Source organism: Vanessa atalanta, chromosome 3 (assembly GCF_905147765.1).
Source record: "Vanessa atalanta chromosome 3, ilVanAtal1.2, whole genome shotgun sequence".
Classification (NCBI taxonomy): domain Eukaryota; kingdom Metazoa; phylum Arthropoda; class Insecta; order Lepidoptera; family Nymphalidae; genus Vanessa; species Vanessa atalanta.
In genome coordinates, this window is record NC_061873.1 from 4,017,101 (window position 1) to 4,030,216 (window position 13,116).

A 13,116-nucleotide genomic window follows, 5' to 3' on the forward strand; every position below is an offset into this window, starting at 1 on the left:
CAAAGTTGGCTACACTGGATTTAATTTACCCAGTTAAAACCGATGTATGAACTTTTTAAAATTATTTCCTTCCTGGGTCATTGCTGCATCACCATACAGCCTGCAACTTCGAAAGACCTAGATGACAGTCAGTAGATATTGTTACTTAATGATCATAAAGTTTTTGATATTTGGTCAGACTCCCCAGGGCTATTTGATAAAAATATGTTAGTTGAAAGGGTTATACTAAAAATAAACAAAAAGCAATTTCATTCTGTTAAAATTTAGTCGCTGCGAACGGCGTCTACTATTGTATGGCGTAGTATTTATTTTCTTCCCAATGGTTTTTCAAAATTACATATCATATTGATTATGATTATTACCGAGTAAAAACATTTACTAAAATACTCATAATATGATTGTTTCAGAAATATTTATTTTGCGAATAACGATTATAATAACTTATGTATGTACGTACAATATTTTAGATTTTTTTAAGCAAATGACAATAATTGTAATATTTGCTTATTGCAGGTCCAAAACAATAATCAAAACACAATATATTTTCTTAATGTAGTTATCGTAGCCTAAAAAAGTATAGCCTGTTCTACATCCACCGATCCTTACTCACACATGTTTACATGCTAATAAGGCTATATATATAGCATGAGCTTTTATTTTGTGGTTATTTTTTACAATATTTAAATTTTGTAATTACATAATGCTGTTCAAAAACTGATAGTAAGTACATTGAAGTAAAGAGACAACGAATAAAATATGGTGGTTTAATTTCCACAATATTTTAGCGTTACCTAAAACGTTTCACGTAAACCCTTTTTTTTGTCAGAATTAGACATCTATGTATAATATAGAAATTAAACCTACTGTAGACTTGTTTTCGTCTCTGGCTTTTTTAACAATTTGGTACTCTCGATTCTTATCAAAACTATATCTGTCTTATTTTAACTAATAGAAAACATACCATAAAGACGAAGAGCATCGCTAATCCTATGTTTGTCAACGCTAAACAGTACTCATTCTTCACTGTACCAATTTTCTACATCAGGGATTTTATTTAATAATAAAATAAATAAGTGGTACTACTGTTGCGAGGAGTGTAAATAAATAACTTATTTGGCAACTAAATGAATTTTCTAATTTAGTTCATTGACTTTAGACATATGTTATATAATGACGATATTATAATGTATTAGTGACTTTGTCTGGTGAATCAAGAATAAAAAATCTTTCTTCTTGGGGCTTATCGCAGCCTGGCCCGAGGTATCGTCTTCTCAGTTCAAGATCTGGTGGTGCAGATATGTCGCCTTGAAGAATATTATAAGCTTGCTCTATGGTTATTTCAATTTCCGACTTCAGTTCCTGAAAATAATAAATATCGTAAGAAACCTTATTCGAAAACTTTCTAAAAAATATGACGCTACGATGTAAAGGTTGGGTTATGACTATTCCTTCTGACTTGGGCAAATTATTATTACCTCATACTGGTCTGGCGAGCGGCGGGCGCGTTCTGCTAGCGCGGCGTGCAGGTGGTAAAGCAGCAGGCCACGCAGGTGCGCGTCGCCCGCGCCCAGCGCCGCCACCGTACGCAGCGTGCCGCGGCACAGGCTCTCTTTCAGTTCCAAGCGAGATTCCGATAGCTCTGAAAATCGATTTACACAGCTTATCGTATCTTATTTTTTTTATAACGTACAGTATCTACTGAACTTAATAATTATTGTTGTAAAATTTAGTAGTACGTTATGTACCTTCACATCACGCCCCTTGTTAATGAAAATCGACTCAAACTTTTTTTTTTCAAATGCTTTTAATATTTTCTCTTTACATAATAATTCATAACGTTTTATTATGTTTTACCCATCACATGACATTAATTTTAACTATTTTTGAAAATATTCCATCGCATATTAGAAGTGTGAGCCAATTGGTGTAGTGAACTAGTTGGCAATGTTTTATGTAACCTTCAACTACTCTCCTCTAAGATATATGAAATGTATTTACCAACCGTTACGAGTCATTTTTAACACTCTATTCTCACATCACGTGACTTTTTCTTATAAAGATTAATGTCACTCCGGAAACACAATAATTCGAGCAAAATACACATGCATTTCACTTAAAGGACCAAATTTCGAATTTCAGAAATAACGTTTTACTAACGGAAGAGGCAAGCCGATCCACCTGGATACGACGTGTGGACGAGCGTTTTTTGCAGCAGCGCCCATGTCAACAGCGGTCAATCGAATAACTGACTCACGCGAATAATTGTCACTGACTGTTTACCCCGCAATATTATTGTATGTCAGGACACAAAGAACTCGATGCCGTTAATGACTTTTAAAATTTACACACGGCCTTAAAGTAATATGCATTCATACTCGCGTTTATGATGCCTACGTACATACGAGTATGTGTTGAAATTGCGCAGTGTGCTGACGCGTAACATTGCAGTTGTTAAACTATATACAAAGAACAATTTAAGGTATTTTGTATTAGTCAACAAAAAAAGAGCACCTACGCGCCTTGTTTCTAAAAGAAAATTGTTTTTAATGAAATTAATTCCTTAATAAAATTAAATTACTATGTAATAACATAGTAAAATAAAGTTAGTTTCATAGCAAATACTGCGCCTTAAAATAATTTTAGCCCCGCTTGAACGTAAACAAGCTCGTTATCATAAATTTTAAATTTTTATATTAATCCTTTGAATAATTCCATAAGCAATGACGTTTTTACTTTCTTGTCTTTATATGAAATTATTTTTTACATTTTATTTTCAAGTCAGTTTTCACAAAAAAGGTATATATAGCATTACACAGCATTATAAATATATATATAATAAATGAGATAATAAATAATAATTTACAATTTAGTACCAATTTTATTAATTAATTTTCACGGACGATAGTTTTAGCACTAAACAATTTGAAAAAGCGCTAATATTTGGACAGTTTACTTTTTTATTGATCTAAAATAAAAGCAAAATATTTTAAACATTATGAAGATAACATCACATTACGGACTGAAAATAAAAGGTCCTTAAAATACCAATAACTTTAGTCATTATATTGTATGATAAAAACCCCCTTCTAGTTTTTTCTCGAACCAATTTGACATTCTATATTGGATAAAGATTTAATTTGTATTTTATTTTCTCGTAAAAAAATCATAGGTTGAAATTGTTTTGTGTTTCGTAAGTAGTGTCAGTAGTTAAACAAATTACTGAATACAAATAGCGATATAATTATAAGTGTTGAAATTACCTTGATTGTAAACATCGTGACCTAGATATCTGTTATGCGAGACGCACCAAATTCATTACTTATGTTTATATTACATGTAACTATGCCTTAATTGTTTTAAGTTATCATTAATCGCTCATTTAGTAAGAAAATAAGTCATGTCTTTAAATTGCTTTATGTCGGTTCGAAGGATGTGTGAGACGATGTAATTACAGGCATAAGGAACAAATATATTGGAACCTATTGACAGGCGGCTCATTAAAGAGGCTTTTTTCAACGGCGGTGTCAAAGGACCAGTTACAAAAACCCGTTGGTTTTTTTCCCCATAATATTGACATTTGTCCTCTAAATACCTAATATTGATATTAGTCCCCTATTTACCTAACGATTAATTGCAGGCAAGTGATTTAAGTGTCATTTTTTCAAAACAAAGCGTAATTTTCAAAAATACGTAAATAAAGATCAAATTTTCTCTTAAGGGCGTCAAATATTACAAAAGAATATTGTTTATAGATTGTCATAAAGACGTTATAATTATGTTAATCGAATTAGTTTAATGATATTATACTAATATTAATAAAACATCTGAAATAACCTTGGCATAATGAAAACCGCATCATGTCCTAGAAATTCTATACTGTGCATGTTATTATAATAGACGGTTTTGTCACGTTAACTCACTATATAAACAATAAGCATACAGTTATTTTGCTTTTACTTATTTTATGTTATTGTTAAAAATATTGAGCTTGTTTATACATTTTGACAGGTAAAGATACGACCATTAAAAAAAAAGGAATAATAAAATATAGTTCTAGTCTACCCATTCATTACTGTGTATAATTTATTTTTGTCCTAAGCATTCCTTTCGTTTATACGAATAAGAATTTTTATATTGATTTTCGCGATTTCGAATTATAAGGTTAAATATGTAAACGTAAATATTTATTAAAATAGCCTTAGAGTCCGTGACATTAAAATAGAACGAATAGTTAAATATACCTAAGCTTTAACCTACCATAATTATTGTGATGTTCATCAGCAGTTTAGTTAATTATGTACTCCATATAGTTACTGAAGTTAGTTTTGTTAGCGGATTAATGTGTTCCGTATATACCCTTAATGTTGACGTCATCTGTAAATCCAAGTTTGATTGCTAATCTTAAGCGTATGTCAACAAATACGTGATTTGAATACGGGATGAAAATAGTCAGGCGTTGTAAAATATTATTTTCCAGACGTATTTCGTCGTCCAGTCTAAGAGTTCCCACAAGGCTTCCCAACACACTTTGTATCATATTTATTTTTGTGTAAGGTACAAATATTTTACAACTGTTACAAAACCATTTTGTTTGTAATTCTAAAGGATTTTTAGGCAACAAATTTCCGATGCAGGGTTTGTTAAAGCATTTCAGTGCTGACAATCTTGTTCCCATCTCTGTGTTATCGTTGCATCTCGTACAAAAACACCAGAAGTTTTTGGATTTATAAAGTTGGTAGCGACGAGCAGGACTACACCATAAAAGACCCGTGTAACAACTGGTTATTTCATCTCCTTTCTCTATATCTTTAGTTGCATAAACAGCCATTAAATAGTTTGATGTAAAAACATTTCTAGTATTAGGAATGCAACTATGATTCATAAAGGAAGATAAAGGATATAAGCCCCTTAATTCAATTTTGTTACAGATTAGGCTATGACTTATTCTAAACGAATTTATTTTAATAATTGATTCAACGATATTCAGAAACTCAACATGTTGTTCTGGTATATAATAAATACACTGTAATTTATTTAATTCTTCAAATGTATCTTTTATTTGGCCTCTTTGAAATAATCCCAATAAATCTCTTTGTTTTTCAGAAAGTAGCAAAAAATTAACGTAAATTATCATGCGTGCCAGTACCAGAGATGTTTTTTCAATTTTATCACTATTGTTTTTCAATCTCCAATTATTACAGATTAAAGAACATAGTTTAATGTGATCTGAGGAGCCATTGCAGATATCGGAGCAAACATAGGCGTAACACTTTCCACAAGGATAACACAAATCACTTATATGAAAGCAGTTGGAGCAAAACTTTTCAACTTCACAGTTCGCTCGAGGACCATACACAGTAGGTTCATTGGTGAAAATAAGGGAACCTTTATTTATACGTTCTCTTGCAAATAGACCTCTTCCACCGAGGGGTGAATTAGTAATTACCACTTTAAAAGTCGACTTGACATTACTAGAAAAATATAGGGGCAGATTTTCTAATGTTGCTGGTTGTGTCATTTTGGTTTGGCTATTTCGCGATATGTAGTCAAGACAGGAATGCTTTAGATTGACTGACGGCCTTTATCGTTCCAACGTCGATATTCGTATTTAACCTATTATAAAAATAGCCATATGGAATTTACTGAATCATGGAGCAGATTACACACTTCAAATGTGACGTAATTCTAATGTAGGTTTGTTGCTTTTGCTCTTTAGTAAAAATGCTACATTGTTGCATATTTTTACACGTACCTAAAAAATAAACAAGAAACTCGAATTACGATTTATTGTAATGTCATGTAAAAATGAACATTTATGTTCATATAACATTAATTTTGTTTTATAACACCAATGACCTTAATTATAATAATAATATTAAGATGGTATTTTTTTTCTTTTCTTTTATGATATAGGTGGCAAACGAGCAGGAGGCTCACCTGACATCTACAACACTGGGGGGCTTGCAGGTGCATTGCCAGCTTTTAGAAATGTGTATGCTCTTTTCTTGAAATCTCCTAAGTCGTATCGGTTCGGAAAAACTACCGGGGACAGCTGCTTCCACAGAATGGTTGTGTGAGGCAAAACATGCCTTAAAAATCGAACTATTGTGGATTTTTGGACATCTAGGTGGTGCAGATGAAATTTCGAATTTTGACGCGATGTCCCAAGGTAAAATTCAGCTGGGATTAATCGAAACATTCGCCGTGATAGAGGCGGTAGAAGAGGCAGAGTGATCTAACATCGCTACGAGAAGTCAAAGGATCAAGCAGTTCGGAAATGGCTTGTTGATCGATTGATCGTCGATAATTCAAGCCACTCTGCGTTAAAAGCGGCAGAAGCTGGTACTGAGGAGCACCCCCTCAGAGGTGAGAGCAGTATTCCATGTGAGGCCAAATTTACGCCTTGTATAGTTTTAGGCGATGGGCTGACGTGGAGTACCGTCCTGCCTTGCTGAGCACACCAAGTTTTTTTTGGTGGGAAAGTTCTCAAGTCGTGGAGATACGACAATTGGTGATTTTTAGTGGTTAACACACAAACTTGTGTCTTTTTGCGGTTGAATTGACTACGTTAGACAGAATTAAATTATATTATTAAATTAGAATTCTAGTAAAATATATATAAAATTAGAAAAGTATAAATTATGATATAGTATGTGTAGATATAGATTACGCCAATTAATCTAATTTAATTAATCCGTAATTTTACACTTGGCTCAAATATACCAATAATAGTTTTCTCCTGCGGCTTCTTTTTCTGTATTTCTGACAAGGTTTGCACGTTGCATGCAAGATTAATATGAATGATTGGTTAAGTCGTTAAGACTTGAAAGAGTAACAAATAAGCAAAACCACTTTCACTTTAATAATATTGGTTAGCATACGATTAGTCGAAGGAAAATGAAAGAAATATTTAAAGGTTAATAAATACATAGATAATATTTGTGAACTGTAGCTCCGGGTGATCGTGTACGATCTAAGGAAAATTCGTTTCTGTTTTTATAACATAAGGGCTAATGGAAAACATCGCAATAGATGAAATGTTAACTTTATTACAAATTCGTAACAATCATGAATTGCATTTTATGAAATTATAGCAGTACCTATATTTAGCATATTTATATAGTCGGTTTGCGCCCACTATCACTCTGGAATTCCTAAATTATATGAGCTCATTTCCGTTTAGGTAATTATATATATACAAGTATTATTAAGTTTTTTTTTGTATGGTAAAATAGAAATTATTGAGCAGTCGTTTATCTAACATTTTTCAATGAAAAATAATACGTTTATGATATAAAAAAATAATTATAACAATTATAATTTAATTGATGATTCATCTGACTGATTTAGGCCACGTGACCATTCTCGAAGGAGTCTAACCAGATTGTGTTGATTCACAGCACCTAATATTGTGTACAAGTGTGTGCTCAAACACTCACAATCATAATTCGATAGGAAGGCAACACCCACCGGAAAAACAACCGGAAAATGATATCTACAACATGATTGCCGTCCTATATAAGTGACTAAATGTCTGTCCCGACATCTTCCGGGTAAAAGTCACAGTTAATCCAGCATTAAAAATATTATAAATTAACTAATGCTAAATTTGAAGTCAGTCGGACCTCTAGTTTCGGAGATCTCCTGATAAGTCGGTTTATAAACATTTTTTTTACTTTTTTTTAATGTTGTGATTAACTTTTGAAAGTTAATTTTTGTACTCTTATATTTTAATATAGCATCAAATCCAATAAATTTATTTTAAGCTGGGTAAATAAAAAAAATACATTTAGAGCTCATCGAGATATTATGTCAAGATAAGTATTAACACAATGGTGAATTTTACATAAATTTCAGTTTATAACTCACCATCCCATCGGAGCCCCTCAATTTCTCCATACTCCCATATCAGCCGACACTGTAAATCTACGACGATTTGATTGCTTTTTGGAATATATCTCGTGATTCTATTCAAGAAAAATTTTTCTAATTCATAAATATTTTCAAAGTCTAAGGAACCCATAAGACTTCCTAAAGCACCTTGTATGGTTGTTATGTTTCCATGTGGGACTCTCAAGCCGCAGTCTAAGCATCTCCAAGCTGTGTTAAATTTTAATGGTTCTATAGGCAACAGTGAACCCGAACATTCCGTAGAGAAACATTTGAGGGCTGCCAAGAGAGTTCCCCTTTCGGTTGGATCGGCACAACGTTCACAATTGCAGAAGAAATGTTTTGTTTTATATAGATGAAGTCGCCGAGCAGGTGTGCCCCATAACATTCCAGAATAGCAGGTAAATATTTCTGTGCCGGCTCGTATAGGTTTTACAGCTTTTACTGTCATTTGTGAATCCGCGTTAAATGTATAACTGGTATTTGATACGCAATTATGATTCATTAGAGAGGATACGGGATATAATCCACGCAAATTCATTTCTTTTTGTCCATACGGTGTTGCCATTTGAAATGCATTTGCATCAAGTATACACGTAACTAAAAACAGAAATTCTTCTTCTTGCGGTAATATATCAAAGTAATCTTTTAAATTCCTTATTTCACTTCCATGTTGTGGGTGAAAATGTGCTTGGAGGGAAGTAAGAAGATTCTTTTGGTCTTCATCCAATAACAAGGCTCGTATAGATGTTAGTGCGCGTGATAATAGTGTGTCATCGACGTCCTCAATAGGCACTTTGTTAGACCAACAGGAAATTACACTACAGTCACTTAAATGGACACCGCTGTTTTGACACTGCTCTGAACACAATAACAATGCACACTTAGAACATTTGTGAAAAGTATTACTATCAATTTTCTTACAAACAGTACACCCACGTTGTATATTTGTTCCGGAGCGTGGACCATATATAATTGGATGATCAACAAATAATACTTCGCCGGTTTTTATGTCCTCAGTAGCGACGAGGCCTCTGCCACCCACGGGAGATTCGAAGATTTTCCATTTCGTTTTATGTTGTAGGTCATCATTACAGGTAATCAGACCAAGATGTTGATCGACAATTAGCGCCAATTGTTCTATCGGGATCATCCTGTCGCAACTCGTCCGGTGCCGGCACTGCACTGCGCACTCGCTGCGATTATACACATCAGTAAGTTTGATAACATTAACTAGGTAGTGATCAGATATACATACATCGCCAAAATATGCCCGATCTTCTCGATAATTAAGCGAGTTCGATATACGTGCGCTGGCCGTGCGTGCTAAGCATAAGCATACCTGACGTTTTTCACTCGTCAGTTGCCAATTTCGTTATGTCGGTATGCTCTATATACATTATATGTATGTCAGACAATTTGCGCGGATAATTCGTTTAACAAAAATTTAGTGACGCGACAGCATAGACGACACTGTATTTTCAATTTTCTTTTAAGAAAATCTGTATTATATAAGTTAGTTATTTTTAAACAGGTGTGAGGTAACCAATATAATTATATAAACAGGCCAAAGCTATTTGAAACAGCTATGTTCAAGGAAATATTTGAAATACCAATCGTATGCTATTTTATTTTTAAAGTTTAAGAAGAAAATTAAAAATGATAGTATAAAAGAAAATTTTACGAAAAAGATAAATCTGATTTTTTTTCGAACACAAAAGCAGAGGCGTCCTTTAGTTTCCTCTAAAAGATTTATAGTTAGTTTTGATGTTTAGTTGGCCGTTTAAGACTCAGGGTTTTCAAGATTATGATGATGACGTATTTATATATTATCTTAATTTATTAAAATTATTTTAATAACTATACTCAGAACACAATGACTCTTTTTAAAATGGTACAAATTATTATAACAAAGATCGCCAGTACATATTCAGTTGCTTCATATGGAACCTAACCATTGTTACACCGAGTTCTAAATTTGGTTTTCAAACGTAAATAGAATAACAGATGTAGAAGTTTAATCAGTATATATTTAACTCTTAAACTAGTTTGCAACAAATCTCCTGATCTCTTGGCTTTATATTAGAACATTCTTAAATGAATATATTTTTCACCGATTCCCTGAAGAAAAAAAAAAATTTTTGGTAGTAATGACTAAAATGTTTTTGTAATTTTTTTTTAACTGAATCTATTTTATGTTTAGTTAAGATATTTTTATGACCTAAAATACGTTAACGCGTTTGATGTCGTATACAAGTGGCACCAGGAGAGTAATATGATCCTTGTCTTTTGTTTAACGAAAGCCTGTTGGTTCGACAACCTGGCCAGTCTCTGTGACCACTTCTCCTATGTGGACGTTTATGCAAAATTAAAAAAAAAAGTTTTCTGTTTTCTTTCACTTGGTGCCAACCGTGACTTAAGGTGTGGACGTTGCAATGCAAACATTGTTTGATTACAACGAGGACGAATGTCCCTGGTATTACTTTGATAGTTCATACAAAACCCTTTTGGGAGCTTGTCTCATCGTTTTTGGTAAGTTTTGTTTGAGTCTTTAAAAGATGAATAAGAGGCTAGGGAAATTGAATAAGAGACTTGGTAAAAACTTTATATTATCCTTTTTTTTAATGTTCAAATGTGTGTAAAATATGATATTTAGTAGAAACTAGATCCCGGCACATAAAAGCCGAAATAATTCGTTACATAATTCATATGATTATATCAAAACATTAAAATATGTGAATTGGTCGCTGACAGGTGTATTTGGGGTGCTGCTTAACGCTTGGCTTTATGCCACGTTCATCCACAGTCACCTGGTCATATTTAAAAGTCATGTTCTGGTTCTTAATCTCTGCACGGCTTCACTGGGAAGAAATTTACTTGGGTTTCCATTCGCAGGACCATCGGCAATAGCAAAGAGGTAAGTTGGATTACGAAACATTACAAATTTAATGTCTTAAAGAATTTTATCTTTTTTACTTGGTAACCTAAACTGCTAAGTTAAGCTCATAGCCTAAAGCTTCGTCCAATTTGTACTATGAAATTACAACATATGATAGTTTCCATTAAATCAAGTAAAAATATGTAAGTCGTAACTTTAATTTCAGATGGCTGTTTGGTCCAGCATGTTGCCAACTATTCGCTTTTATGAATCAATTTTTTGGTGTCTTTCAAATGATTGCTTTATTTGCAATAGTACTGGAAAGATATTTGCTAGCGAGATATTACAGGCGAGGTTAGATATAAATTACAGTGTTTGCAATTTTGCTCAAAATTATTTTTTTTTATGAAATTGTAATATTTCAGAAAGAAGTGTTTACTTTAGATACTACTGGACATTAATCGGTGTATGTTGGATGATGGCAGTGATTTTTGCCGCTCCTCCTTTATTTGGTTATGGAATGTATTCCTGTGACGCAACTGGTACAGTGTGTGCTCTATTATGGCCATCACTTAATTCTGGTGCAAGGCAATTGGGTTTTAGTGTGCCTTATGTCATCGTATGTGGAATAATGCCAACTGTTGGAATGTAAGTGGTGCGATACAATAATACTTAGGATATTTTTTTATTTGATAAACAAGCATTACTATCAATTGGGAAATACATATATAGTACAAAGTAGAAAGTTACATATATGATAAAAAATGCATATATTTTTTGCATTATAGATTTTTCTTTATGGGGAAAGCTATTCGATTGGAAAGAATATATTACAGGAGCGAGCAACAAAGGGACGAGAAAAGATTAACGAAGGTGATTACTTTGAGATATTATTGTCCTAAAAAAATTTTATGCGACTGTTACAAATTCGAGTCTTTTTTGTACATTTAATGAAATCGTTATTGATATTGTAAATATAGATAAATGTCTATTATAATTAGTTTTAACATTTTTCCAATTTTACGATATTATATTCTTTGAGTTTGGATAGAAGGTTGTACTGTTAATTATATTTTTCTATTATTAGTGTATTCATATTCTGTGTATAACTACGTTGGCGCTATGGATACCAGCAGCAGTACTGGCGGGATGGCAGTGGCTGCCGCTATTGCTGTACGGTTACCGACCACATGTACCACAAGTGCTTGCCCTATTTGCACCAATAGCAGCTGAGGTATGCATGTAATTTTTAAACAAAATATAAATTTACCCTGTATATATTACGAATTAAATATTTTATAGTTTTCATGCAGATTGTAGGTGTATTGTTTTAACAGTAAAGTTCTATTTATTTTCTTAACGAAAATTCATAATGTATTTAAGACATTCGTTACATGTGACTCTGGAGTTGATTTATTTAATTAATATTAATGATGCAGGACTTTATCAAATTAAATTAATTTCAGGCAGCGACTAGTGTTCCTGTGTTATGTTATTTAACAGGAGATGAGAGACTTCGAGCGGCTTTACTGGGTCGGATGAGGAAACACTACGCCCTGTTACATCCGGAGCGCGCCAAACGATATCGAAGAAGCATATATTAAAGCGAAATTGAATGGAAAACTTCATAACTGAATAAGACAACAATGTGAAAGCGATGTAAATCAGCCTGTAACAGGCGGTTAAAGCGGTCCAAATAGTCCATGAAGTGTTAATTTCGGATTTTGTTGGGGGGAGAAGAAAATGGTATCCAAATGGTCGTTAAAGGACGCTAAGCTTAATTAGCGAACTCCAGAATTGCGACGACACATGTTTTGTACTTACGCTTACGTTAATGACGAATAAACGACTACAGTTTAATTTAATGTTTATATTCATTTAAGTTAAACCTCGTTCGCCGATGAAATTACCCATATTTCATTGTATGTTTGAGAATTTAGTAGGTAGCATTAGTTCCTCAGTACTAATAGTACTTAGATCGTTCTAATTATAAAAAAAAAATCCTTAAGAAAGAAATTCTCTAAGCCTATTATTTTAAAACTGCATTGACGACACACGAACACAATGCATGTGGTTATAATCTTGCGGGCGATTTATCAAAATATATTTATAGTTCTAGAGCATGGCCCATATCACTTAGCTTTTAAATAATGTAGGTTAAAAAAGCACGATATACTCTATCAATCTATAATAATGCAAATTTAACAAAAAATAAATGAAGTTATTGATTATAAGTTTCGAGATTATTCCTTCTACTTTTAAAATTATTTGTAATTGAAATTGTAAACAAACGGCTTGTTTCTACTAATACAATAAATTGAATATTAAATAATTAATAAATAATAATT

At 32.8% G+C, this 13,116-nt stretch overlaps 2 protein-coding genes across 4 annotated transcripts; one reads left to right on the top strand and one right to left on the bottom strand.

Annotated features, from left to right (window-relative positions):
- Positions 1–280: 280 nt before the first annotated feature.
- Positions 281–9,220, bottom strand: LOC125077064 (SET domain-containing protein SmydA-8-like). 3 transcript variants are annotated; one of them, XM_047688856.1, is made up of 3 exons: positions 4,357–5,567; positions 1,476–1,639; positions 281–1,359 (listed from the first exon to the last, which is right to left on the bottom strand). In XM_047688856.1, exons 1-3 carry the CDS (start codon positions 5,516–5,518, stop codon positions 1,180–1,182), a joined length of 1,506 nt encoding a protein of 501 aa, XP_047544812.1. In that variant the 5' UTR covers positions 5,519–5,567; the 3' UTR covers positions 281–1,179. The 3 variants fall into 3 exon arrangements, with proteins under 3 accessions (XP_047544812.1, XP_047544810.1, XP_047544813.1); XM_047688854.1 differs by lacking the exon at positions 4,357–5,567 and adding an exon at positions 7,870–9,220 and having other exon boundaries at positions 286–1,359; XM_047688857.1 differs by lacking the exon at positions 4,357–5,567 and adding an exon at positions 2,003–2,151 and having other exon boundaries at positions 296–1,359.
- A 1,015-nt stretch (positions 9,221–10,235) lies between these two features.
- On the top strand, positions 10,236–12,610 carry LOC125077065 (visual pigment-like receptor peropsin). The gene is made up of 7 exons (XM_047688858.1): positions 10,236–10,422; positions 10,645–10,807; positions 10,995–11,122; positions 11,194–11,416; positions 11,557–11,641; positions 11,856–12,002; positions 12,235–12,610. Exons 1-7 carry the CDS (start codon positions 10,326–10,328, stop codon positions 12,370–12,372), a joined length of 981 nt encoding a protein of 326 aa, XP_047544814.1. The 5' UTR covers positions 10,236–10,325; the 3' UTR covers positions 12,373–12,610.
- The last annotated feature ends 506 nt before the right edge of the window (positions 12,611–13,116 follow it).

Bases quoted from the DNA above. Each gene is read 5' to 3' on its own strand.
- LOC125077064 (XM_047688854.1), bottom strand. From the start codon at position 9,043: ATGATCCCGATAGAACAATTGGCGCTAATTGTCGATCAACATCTTGGT. The intron at 1,640-7,869 runs GTGAGTTATAAA...ATCGATTTTCAG, and splicing joins TGAGGGGCTCCGATGGGATG to AGCTATCGGAATCTCGCTTG. The intron at 1,360-1,475 runs GTAATAATAATT...TATTATTTTCAG, and splicing joins GCTCGCCAGACCAGTATGAG to GAACTGAAGTCGGAAATTGA.
- LOC125077065 (XM_047688858.1), top strand. From the start codon at position 10,326: ATGCAAACATTGTTTGATTACAACGAGGACGAATGTCCCTGGTATTAC. The intron at 11,642-11,855 runs GTGATTACTTTG...TTCTATTATTAG, and splicing joins ACGAGAAAAGATTAACGAAG to TGTATTCATATTCTGTGTAT. The intron at 12,003-12,234 runs GTATGCATGTAA...AATTAATTTCAG, and splicing joins TTGCACCAATAGCAGCTGAG to GCAGCGACTAGTGTTCCTGT.